This window comes from Chlorocebus sabaeus, chromosome 4 (assembly GCF_047675955.1).
Source record: "Chlorocebus sabaeus isolate Y175 chromosome 4, mChlSab1.0.hap1, whole genome shotgun sequence".
NCBI classification, from domain to species: Eukaryota; Metazoa; Chordata; class Mammalia; order Primates; family Cercopithecidae; genus Chlorocebus; species Chlorocebus sabaeus.
In genome coordinates, this window is record NC_132907.1 from 39,526,955 (window position 1) to 39,539,603 (window position 12,649).

General features: G+C 35.0%; 1 protein-coding gene across 1 annotated transcript in view; it reads right to left on the bottom strand.

Annotated features, from left to right (window-relative positions):
- Window positions 1-3,025: 3,025 nt before the first annotated feature.
- Window positions 3,026-12,649, bottom strand: part of DDX4 (DEAD-box helicase 4) — a 71,733-nt gene continuing 62,109 nt past the window's right edge. The window contains exons 18-21 of the mRNA XM_007972759.3: window positions 6,506-6,605; window positions 5,085-5,355; window positions 4,833-4,943; window positions 3,026-3,811 (exon numbers count right to left, since the gene is read on the bottom strand). Coding sequence (XP_007970950.1) covers window positions 3,734-3,811; window positions 4,833-4,943; window positions 5,085-5,355; window positions 6,506-6,605 — 560 coding nt within the window. The 3' untranslated portion in view covers window positions 3,026-3,733. The remainder of the gene's footprint in view (window positions 3,812-4,832; window positions 4,944-5,084; window positions 5,356-6,505; window positions 6,606-12,649) is intronic.

Genomic DNA, 12,649 nt, shown 5'->3' on the forward strand with positions numbered 1-12,649 from the left:
ATTTAATGGATTTTTGGCTTACTGCTATCTTCGACTTACAGTGGGTTGATCCGGATGTAACTCCATTGTAAATTGAGGAGCATGTGTACATACAACATATAAAATGATTAAGGCTTAAGATTTCTGACACCAAGCAGCAGAAAAACAAACGATCAACATAAGACATGATTTCTTAGGTGAAATTCCAGGAATTTAAAAAGTACTAGTGAAGCAGAAAATTCACTATTATTAAGCAACATTTAAACATATATAGACCGGGCGAGCTCTGGAGAATTAAAAACAATTGCTAATTAAAGGGTTGAAAGTAAAAAATATATACTAGAACAAAAAAGATGAAAAAAACAGGAAAGATACAATAGAGAATTCAGCAGTTCTAGAATCTAATAGAAACTCCAAAAACAGAGAACAGAGAAAACTTGGGGAAAAAAAATTATCAAATACAAAAAACACTCCTAGAGACCAAGAAAAAAAAAAAGACAATTTTCAAAGCACCCTGAGTACCACACAAAATTAAAAGTCCCATTCATCATAAAATTGAAGATGACCAATATCTTCTGGGATCTTTTAAGAAAATTAACATTGAACCTGGGAAGGTAATAGGAAAAAGGCATGATTTGTCTCCCAGAAAAACAAAAAAACACTACAAACAGGGTAAACAAATTGCTCAAAAAGTGTGTGATCCAAATTCAAAGCAAATTGGTATGTAGAATGGCTTTGAGCAGTTTTCATTTGACCCTGACACTTCCCATTCTCTCTGCAGACACAGAAGTCATAAAATTAGGAAGATAGTAAAGGTGAGGCAAATCAAGACTGTTAATTGGCCCATCCAGTGAACAATATTTATATAAACTCTGGCTTTAGATTTTCAATTTTAGAATCTGTGGATATAAGGGAGACTTTATGGTAACAGAAAATGCAAATGTTAACCTGGGATATGTGAATGTGCAGTTTACAGATGTTATGACATACAAATAGAGGAAAGGAAAAGGTGCCTTTAAAATCATCTCACAAAGTATACTAAGGCGAGTCAGAGATTTGAGTTAAATCTTTATGTATCAACGTCAACAGATGTCTGAAGTTGGTGAGATAAAAGTACAGGTTGAGCATCCCTAATCCAAAAATTCAAAATCCCAAATGCTCCTAAACCTGAAACCTTGAGCACCAAATGTGATGCCACAGATTGTCCACATGGGTGACAGAGATAGTGACACCTTAGTTTTGGGATGGCTCAAGGTACACAAACTTTGTTTCATGCACAAAATTACTTAAAATATCAAAAATTATCTTCAAGTTGTACATGAGGTATAATGAAACAAATGAATTTCATGTTTAGGCTTGGGACCCATCTCCAAGATCTCTCATTATATATTATGCAAATATTCCAAAATCAAAAAAAAAATCTGACATCTGAAATATTGCTGGTCCCAAGCATTTCAGATAAGGGATACTCAACCTGTATATGATGGCCGTGAACTGAAATGGTTAATAGTTGATTGTTGGATGTGGAATGGCAATTTGGAGGGGGAGGGGCAGAAGAATATTGCTTTCTATTACAAATGCTTCTATGGCATTTTATTTTCTAATTCATGCATGTTACTTTGATAACTTCTAAAGAGATGATTCAAACCTATACCTACAAATGAGGAGAGTAATTAAACATAGGGACATTTACAGTTCATCTGTAATGGTGGTAGATGTATGATACATTTCCTTTCCTTTTTTGTATTTGATTCAGTAACACTAGGTAATCTGACAAATCAAGCAAAAGCTGAAAAGCAATCAGTTCAGAAGGAGCAATCTGTTTTTTTTTAAAAAAAAAAAGCAATGAAAAAAATAAGACAAGACTGGCCTATACTCTTCCTAAATGAAACTAGAAAATTAAGACACACAGATATTACAATCTAAACACCTTCATTCATTTAGCCTTTCCCAGAAGTGAGATAACAGAATAAAAGTGAAATATGTCCTGTATTTTTATTAACTGAACTTCTTTTTTTGAGTTTCTATGTTCTTTGCATTCTTCTATTAGTATATCCACATATACAGAACATTGATAACCATGGTGGTCACAGTAGTATTTTTCCTTGTCTATTTTTCACTATTTTTTATGTAGGCAACTAATCCTTCCTTGAGTGATCAAATCAGATTCCTTGATTTCTGTTCCTTAGCTTAAAGTCAACCCTTCAAAGGGTTAATATTTAACTATTAGTTTTAATATTTTATAATTCACATGAAGTTAATTTTGAATACGGCATGAGGCAGCCATCTACCCAGTTATCCTAACACACTATCTGTTGATATGCCTTCCTTTTTCATATGTGATGCCTCATTTATTAACTAAATTCCTATAACAAGATATACATCAGGGATATGTCACTTTGGATTGTTTAGGTGAACGGTAACAATACCAATCATTTTTGTTGCCCCAGTATCTACACCTCACTGGGTCTTAAATATTTGGGTTCGTTCATTTAACAATTTATTAAGAACTTCGGGCTGGGCGTGGTGGCTCATGCCTGTAATCCCAGCACTTTGAGAGGCTGAGGCGGGCAGATCACGAGGTCAGGAGTTCGAGACCAGGCTGGCCAACATAGTGAAACCTGTCTCTACTAAAAATTAGCTGGGCACAGTGGCACGTGTCTGTAATCCCAACTACTCAGGAGAGGCTGAGGCAGGAGAATTGATTGAACCCGAGAGGCGGAGGTTGCAGTGAGCCACAATCACGCCATTGCACTCCGGCCTTAACAACAAGAGCAAGACTCCATCTCCAAAAAAAAAAAAAAAAAAAAAAAAGAAACTTCATCTATTCTAGGCATAGCAAGTTCAAGATATATAATGGAAAATGAAGAAAGACAGGGTTCTTTCATCAATCTTAAAATATGAATCGAAAATTTATGGAAAGAGTAAGCAGCATTGTTTTTTGTTGATAAATGGGTTTGAGTCCTAAGATTAATTTTCATTGCCACATCTGTACAGTAATGTATTTTATAATTAATATTTAATTTATGTAAGACTTTGTTCACTGCATTGGTTACACAAGACACAAAAAACCAGTTTCAAAAATATAGGAGTGTGGGCTAGGATATGCAACAAAGAAAAATTTAAAGTGCTGATGGAAAACTTAAGGGAAAAGTGTTTCATCCTTTATTTCAAGGAAAGATTGTATATTATAAAAACAAACATTGTTATGCCATTGAGTACAGAGCTTCCATCACAAACATTTAACCATTTTCATCATACATCTGATGATCTAAAAATCAAAATCACTTTGAAAGGCTTAAGTATTCTACTGTTTCTTAAAGATTATGTTATCACATTATAGTGACACACTACTGTTTTAAAGACTCAAGTAAAAATGAGACCCAGTAATTTTTAACCAAAAGTGTATCACATCCTATTTACTTGTTTTATAAGATCAATAAACACTATAGCAAGACTTGGCATTTAAACATTAAACATGTCTAAGCCCCCTGAAGAATATACCAGAAATAAGAAAGACATTTAGAATGCTTTAATATTTCTAGTTAACACCGTTTGTATCAGTAACTGCACTGTTGTAAGTTTTAGCATCTCACATAACTAGTCAGTAAGGATTTTTTTTTTAAGTGTAGGAGTGAGAATACAAGGACAGGAGCTATGAGAATGTCAAGTTTTATACTTCTCTTAAAAACTCAAAAATCAAAACTATTTTCTTCTCTGCATCAAAACCACAGACTTGAAGGATGTTTTGGCTTTAATCCCATGACTCATCATCTACTGGGTTGGGAGCTTGTGAAGAAGAAAACCCAGCTGTGTTCAAACTGCTCTTGCCCTGGTAATTATTTAAAAAAAAAAAAAAAGAAACAAACATTTAATTTTATGACAGCTTTAAAGTTACATCACTCAGACTGAGAGCAAGGACTCAAAGTATCTATCATGTCTTCCCCAAATACACAAAGAACTTTATTCTCACTAAATCTGATTCACCTGAAAAAAGGCTCATGTCAAACCAGGAAGTCTAAATTGCACAAAATGTTTCAATAAAAATATTTTTTAAGTCAATAGTTTTTGACAAGTGGGGAAAACTTAATGCACTACACTCAATGAATCAGCATAAATATTTAATTAGCATGTTCATTGTTTCTATATAAAGGTGGTGCTCAGTCTATAAAAACCTGACATACCAGAAAAGACTTGTAGCCTCATGGCTGGGCACAATGGCTCATGCCTGTAATCTCAGCACTTGGAGGCTGAAGCAGGTGGATCACTTGAGGCCAGGAGTTTGAGACCAGCCTGGCCAACATGGCGAAATCCTGTCTCTATTAAAAACACACACACACACACACACACACACACACCCCAGCTGAGCATGGTGGCACATGCCTTTAATCCCAGATATACTGGAGACTGAGGCACGAGAATTGCTTGAACCTGGGAGGTGGAGGTTGCAGTGAGCCAAGATCATGCCACTGCACTCCAGCCTGACAACAGAGCCAGACACTATCTCAAAAAAAAAAAAAAAAGAGAGAAAATAAAAGGCTTGTAACCCCAATAGGTCCTGTATTTTATATTAATTATTAATGTCAGAATTCAAAAATAATTCCATCAGAAATTTAAAAGATTCCAAATTAAAATTTAAAATCTGGGAAAGGAGACTGTTTAGGCAAAAATCTCAAAGTTAATTCCTGACCTTTAAAACCAAAAATATGTATATACATAAAATGTTAATGAAATAATAAAGTAGCTACCTTCCAGGCTTGATTATTAAATATTATAGTTACATCACAATATTAAGCACAACATTGACAAAGAGTAACCAGAAGATAAGTTCTGAATTTTTCCCTTCTACTAACCTTTCTAGTATCAACTGATGCAAACACGTTTCCTCTTGTACTACCGCTGAAGCCAGGAATGTATGTACTAAAGGCAATTTCTTCCAACCATGCAGGAACATCCTGTTGAGCCTTTAAAAAAAATTGACTTCATATGCAACATAAAGTCTTAAAGATTGGAAAAGTTTACTTGTTTTATATATATGCATAAAATGTCTACTTTCAACAACGAAGTAAGAGAACTATCCATTCCATTTTAAAAGTTTAACTTACATCTGTCAATACTTTTACTAGAGGCTGTGCTAAGTGGTTATCCGATTCAAGATCAAAAAAGGAAATAGCTCTGCCAGTATTCCCACAACGACCAGTACGCCCAATTCGATGAACATATTCATCAATGGTAGAAGGAAGATCAAAATTGATAACATGTTGCACATTTTCAATATCCAGCCCTCTGGCAGCTACTGAAGTAGCAACAAGAACTGGGCACTTCCCACAGCGAAAATCTCCAAGAGCTTGCTCCCGCTCTCTCTGTTCCCGATCACTTGAAAGAAAAGAAAGCATGTTATTAGAACCACTCTTAAAATCATTAAAGTGAATCATTAAAGTTCAACATACAAATTTCTTTTTAATAATAGTAAGAATAGCAGCATTTGGCTGGGCACGGTGGCTCACACCTGTAATCCCAGCACTTTGGGAGGCTGAAGCAGGTGGATCACAAGGTCAGGAGATCTAGACCAGCCTGGCCAACATGGTGAAACCCCATCTCTATTAAAGATACAAAAATTAGCTGGGCGTGGTGGCATGCACCTGTAATCCCAGCTACTCGGGAGGCTGAGGCAGGAGAATCATTTGAACCTGGAGGGGCAGAGGTTACAGTGAGCCGAGATCGTGCCATTGCACTCCAGCCTAGGCAACTGGGCGAGACTCCATCTCAAAAAAAAAAAAAAAAAAAAAAAAAGAATAGCAGCATTTAACATTAATGTTCACTTCTTATATACCAAGTAGTATACTAATTCCTTCCAAGCTACCATTTTATTTAATCCTCACAATAATACTTTGAGTTGCAAAAATTATCTCCATTTGCAAATGAGGTAAAGTAACAACTAATATGTAGAGACAGAATACAAACTCAAGTCTGACAAAAATCAAATCCTATTATAATCTCTATGCTTTATAGCCTTAACATAAAATATACAACTACTTGATTAGAAGGCTTGCTTAAAAATATATTTTTAAAGTATAATTTCAGAATACCATATACTATGCAATATTTTAGGATCTACTAATAAAGTGCCAATAAAACTGTATTAATATGACATTTTAAAGCACTCCAATTTTAAAAAGGCCTAAGAAAGATTACATTTAGCAAAGGAAAAACTTGATATGGGGCCAGAGATCCTTAAGTGAGATCTCTTGAGAAGTTTCCACTTCTTATGTTGAGGCTAAGGCAGACCTTTATCTTACCCACCACAACCGCTTAGTTCTAAAAACTAAGAATGAAGACGAAAAATACTAGTTTAGTACTCCTGGGTATTACCCTTTTCCTCATATAAAGGACAATAACAGTTTAGATCTGAGAGAATTCTGAATCCCAATCCTAGGATTGTATCATATTAGTTATATAAACTGATGTTTCTTAAATACCAAATAGAAGTCATTCCCCTAATAAGAAATTATATTCATCTACTCACCCATGAATACTTGTAGTTGATATTTTTTCTTGACAAAGAAAAGTTGCAATAAAATCTGCTTTTTTCTTAGTTTCAACAAAGACCATAGTTCTTTCATCCCCTACAAGACAAATGAAATTATTAATAGTCAAACTTCAAAATCAGGAAATGAAAAATAAAGCAGGGGTAGGAGGCAGAGCTTGAACAGGAAACTTTGTCCGCCACTGTATTTATTACCAGCACCACAGCCAGACCTGGTACATGAGACAGACTCTAATTCTAGAATGGATGTCAAAGACACAAGGACTGTTTTCCTAGTTTGGGGATTTAAAAAATTAGCTCGTCCTTCCTTCTCCCAGGCCAACACAAGAAGTAGAACCTTAGAGAAAGGTAAGTCATATCTGCCTGCCAACTCTTTAGTAGTATAAAATCGTCTTAGTCCTTTCCTCCCCTCCATTTCCCTCACTCTATAAATGATTTTTGCTCTCTACCTCTCAAGATAATCCAATCTTTCATTCTCCCGTGATTGCCCGAGGTGTTTACAATAGTGGCATCTGACCTGGGGCTGCTTAATTCTATATAATCAGTGTTCCAAACATTATCTCTAATTCAAATCCCTTCATTCCCAAAATATTTTACAGATTAAAAAATTAAATGACAGCCTTATCCCAGGGTCTTAACTTGTTAAGGAATATTTGTTTCTTAAAATACTTAACCAGTAGAAATTCAAGCATGGGCCAGAGATTTTCCCACACAGGGAATTTCCCTATAAAATGTTAGAGAAGAAAGATAATTTATAGCTTTAAAGCATATACAAATGTATTAGTGTTCATAATCACACTCCCCATTTCTCTGTCAGCTCACATCATTTATTCAGCAAATACTGAGTGCCTACTAGATGCCTGTCAACGTTTCTGTTGGATATACAGAAATAAAAGCCCCTGCTTTCACTATGGGGAGGCAAATACATATTATGCATTTAGTACTAAAAAGGAAAAAATCAGTAAGATAAAAGGTCCAGAGATGATTACTTTAGATACTTTAAGATAGGCTTATTAGGCCTACTTTAGATATCCCAATTAGATGGTATCTTAGTAAAGATTTAATAAAGATAGTGAACTGTGCAGGTATCTAGGAAAAGAGCTTAAGGAAGAGGGAAAGACAAGTCTAAGCCTCTGAGAAATGGGTGTTCTTATACTCATCAAACAGAAAAGAGATCCTAATGTGGCCTCTACATCCTGGGCAGAGGGAACAGCAAGTACAAAGGCCATGAGGCAGAAGTCTACCTGGTATATATGAGGAAGAGTAATGGGCCAAGTGTGGCTGGAGTAGGGAGAGCAATAGGAGATAAAGTCAGAGAGGTAATGGAGGCCATATCATAAAGGGCCTTGATGGCTACTGAAAGAACGTTTTTACTCTAAGAAGGGAAAACATGGGGTTTCGAGCAGAGAAGTAACATGATTTGATCTTTAACTGAGGATTTAAAGGATTCTACATATAATTTGATGGTACAAGAGGATTTTGCTAACAGATGAGACGTATAGTTTGAGAAAGAAATCAAGAGTGACTCCAAGATTTTCTGTTTGAGCAACTGGAAAAATGGAACTAACATTAACTGATATAGGAAGACTACAGGAAAAAATCATTTAGAGATGATATTTAAGCTTCAGATATCTATTAGATGACCAAGTAGCAAAATCAAAATGCTAATTGGTTCCCATAACAATGAGTTAAATCTTTGAATCATGGTCCTTTTACATTTATTTCAGAATGATGATTTTATGTTTTATTAAAAATTATGTTTCAACAATTCCAGAGGTCATCCAACAAGACGCCCAAGGCTAAAACGGATTCATCTGACAGAGCCACATACATAGCACTGCTGAGCAGCTCAAGCCCTGGTCTTGTCTTTCCTTGGTTCCCAGTGTGAACTGCAAGTAGCAATAAAAATTTAACTCTGCTGATTCTATTTCTTTAGTTTTTGCCTACTAATTTTGTATTTGTTCCAGGTCAGACAATGAGCTATTTCCCATTGGTGGCAGCAATGACTGCAAATTTAGCTTTATAAGACTATCTGATGATCTCTGTTGGGTGAAAAATGATAGAGAATCAATTTTGTTGGTCTATTTCTGTGTGTATTTGCCCCGTGAGCCAAAATCAACTAAGAATATAAAGAATTCTGGCTTTAGTTACTTGATCATAAATTTTTGTATTTCTGTGTTCACTCCTGATATGTGGCTGATGTGGTGGAACTGAGGCTATAAGTTATCTATGTGCCTGTAATTCAGAAAGGGTTTTATCATTATGTGAAATCAGTTGTGAATATCCTACAGAAGTTTTTTTGGTTTTTTTTTTGAGATGGAGTCTCGCTCTGTCGCCCAGGCTGGAGTGCAGGCACAATCTCCGCTCACTACAAGCTCTGCCTCCTGGATTCACGCCATTCTCCTGCCTCAGCCTTCCGAGTAGCTGGGACTACAGGCGCCCACCACCACGCCTGGCTTATTTTTTTTGTATTTTTAGTAGAGACAGGTTTCACCATGTTAGCCAGGATGGTCTCTCTCAGTCTCCTGACCTTGTGATCCGCCCACCTCAGCCTCTCAAAGTGCTGGGATTACAGGCGTGAGCCACTGTGCCCAGCCCCTATAGAAGTATTAACATATTAAATTACAAAGTCTCTTAAAGGAAGTCTATTCAAATTTGTTTATAAAGATGAATAGAAGAGAAATGTTATTAAGGTAAATATTCCTAAAATATCAGAAAGTAAAGAAATTGAACTTGTAATGCTCTAAACTTTTGAAAAATATAAACTATATTAAACTTTTGAAAAAACTTATTACAAGAATCAGAAACATTTTAAGAATGCAAGTTCACATAATTAAGTGAAATCTTTGGTAAATGAGACTAACACCTTTGCTTTAACAAGAAAAAAAAAATCTTTTCCCCATTATCAGTGTTAAATTTAACACACTTATTTTACTTGGGTTTGTTTTTCCTAATGTATAGAGGTTTACCAGCGAAATAAGCTAGTATTATTCCTCCATGATGTTTAAGAGTATGAAAATGGAAATTTGTGTTCAACTAAATTTAGTCATTTATTCAATAGTATTTATGTTTTGAAAAATATCATCTTGAAGGTAATTTCCAAAATCTTCAGGTAACTGAAAACAGTAGACAATGCTTGTGTATGACATCTCCCAGTTTCCCATCTCCCTGCTCCTAATTTCCTTTATGAAATAGAAGTTACTATAATTAAAAGATATAATTAACATAAGTGGTTGCAACTACGCCAGAAACAACAGTGACAGAAATAAAAACTGTAATTGCTTTTGTTTCAAGGAAAAAAAGTAGTTTAGTGGCTTTCAAACATTTTGGTCTCTGTCACCTTTAAACTCACAAAACATTGACAATCCTGGAGTTTTTTGTGTGTGTTTTGATATTTACCATATTAAAAATTAACACCTAGATAACCTTTAAATAATTATTTGAATATTTGCATATTAAAATAATTCTTAGAATAATTATGAAAATTATTTTTACCTTGCAGACCCCATTAGAGGATCTTAGAGAATCTGTGGGAGACACATTTTGTCCTAAAATGTCAATTTGTTCCAGAACATTGAAAAAGCACAATGAAAGATAAAACTTGGAAACTGAATTTTATCTGCTTTGATTTATAACACTTGGGTCAAAATAAGCTATAAAAGGTGTTAATATTTTAGCAAAGGTCACTCAGTTTTGATGGAATTACTTTCTTGATTTACTGTTTAATGCTTTCACTTATTATATGAGGAGTTTTTTTTTTCCTCAGAGCCATTACACTGGATTAAAAGTTATTCTTTACCCTCCTTGTAATCAGCCTAGATCGCAGAGATTCTGTTGACTTTATTAGGTCTGATTGTTTAAAAAAAAAAAAAAAAAAAAAAGACTAAAGAAGGGGAAAAAAAGAAGAAAAAAAGACTAAAGAGAGAAGGTTCCCTATTTATGAAAGAGCTGTGGTTATTTACAACCATGTTAATTTCTATGTTAATTTCTATGTTTTATTGTCACTTCAATTAAATTGATAACCAAATAGTTTCTCTCATACCCACGAATCCTACAATCAAATATTCAACTCTCCTCTGACAACTCCTTCTGTCTTTTCAAGATCAAATTATAAATTTAGAAGAAGAAATTCACCTAGAAAACTTTTGAGATTTCTCAGAGAGAGCCCCAAGAAAAGCACAAAGGTTTATTATTTCACCTTATAAAACAAGGGATTCTAGAAATTACTATTTTTTAAATGTATTACTATTTAAGAGTTGTATGGTAAGAGTTGTCAAACCAGAAAAGACTATACTTTTCCAAGATTAAAGAGAATACGTAAAATATTAATACATATTAATACAGGTTCAGCATTCCTAACATGAAAATCCAAAATCCCAAACTTTTTGAGTACTGACATGATGCTCAAAGGAAATGCTCACTGGAGCATTTCAGAGTTTTGGATTAGGGATGATCAAGTGACAAACATACTGCAAATATTCCAAAAGTTAATTTAAAAAAAAAATTGAAACATGGCCAGGTGTGGTGGCTCACACCTGTAATTCCAGCACTTTGAGAGGCCAAGGCAGGCGGATCACCTGAGGTCAGGAGTTCGAGATCAGCCTGGCCAATGTGGTGAAACCCAATCTCTACTAAAAATACAAAAATTAGCTGGGCGTGGTGGCAGGTGCCTGAAATCCCAGCTACTCAGGAAGCTGAGGCAGGAGAATCGCTTCAACCCAGGAGGCAGAGGTTGCTGTGAGCCAAGATAACACAGTTGCACTCTAACCTGAGAGACAAGAGTGAAACTCCATCTCCAAAAAAAAAAAAAAAAAAAAAAAAAATCTGAAACACTTCTGGTCTCAACCATTTTGGATAAGGGATATTCGGCCTGTATTTTTTTTTTTTTTAATGTATGCTTTATGGGAGTCCCTCATGATTTGTAAATTCCCTCACCATCCAAAGTATGTTTTTACCCTCAGGAGAAACACTGTTCAAAATTCTACAAAGTAACTCTGTGGAGTTTCCCTATCTTTATCAAAGTCCTGAAAGTACGCTACCTGATGCAACAGTACAGTGCTGCCCATTATAATTTCACTTTTTAAAACATTTATAACCTTACTTCTTTCCTAACTTGAATCTAGCATCTTCTCCAGTGGTTCTTCACTAGGGATGTACGTCAGACTTACACATGGCATTCTGTAAAAATATAAATGTCTGGACCCTATTTCTACATCTACAGGTGAACTCAGTTCCCATTTTGTCTTTCATTGTGCTTTTTCAATGTTCTGGAACAAACTGACACTTCATGACAAAATAAGTCTTTCCCAGAGTCTCCAAGATCCTCTAAAGAGGTCTGCGAGGTAAAAACAATTTTCATAATTATACTACTAGGTCTATTTACCTTATACTCTTGATATGAAAAATTACATCTGCCCATTTTCATAAACAGGTTTCTTCTTTGAAAATAGGCTTAATCAGATGTTTTGCCTAGTATTTTTTTGAATGGCTTTATTCTTTATTTTGCATGTCATAGAAAAAATTTTATCAGTAGCATTATTCTTATTATGAGCCCTCCTCAGACCCTTGATATTTAACAATTACCGGTAACAAATTTACCATGATCATTAAATCTGTCATCTTCAGACCGCTTTTGTCTTCTTTAGATGCTTGCCCAAAGGCTGTGCTGTAAGCTATATAGATCAGAGTCTATGTCCTAAAGGAGAGACTCCAAGCCTTGTGAAGAACTATTAATACTTCAAAGAACAGAGTCTTGGGTAGAAGGTTCTAAAGTTGACTGCTTTGACAACTTTTAGACCCTATCACTGGACTGAGTGAGATTTCCAGGACTAGTCCTTCTAGAAACAGACAGAATCATGCAAGCTGATCCCTAACATATACAATGAAGTAAGAATTACATAAGGACTGAATGAGCTGATGGAGAAAATCTCTCTGTGGTCATGTGTTGGCAATACTGTTAATATTATTTTAATATTCTATTTTCTGGATATATGAAGAAGCTTTTTGTTCTCTTAAGCTAGCTGTCATCTACACATTTTAGCAGACTGCTTTTGTAAACTAAAATCAAACATTCTAAAATCGTATCTGACCTTGCATCTCACTGACACCCCATCCCAACCCAAA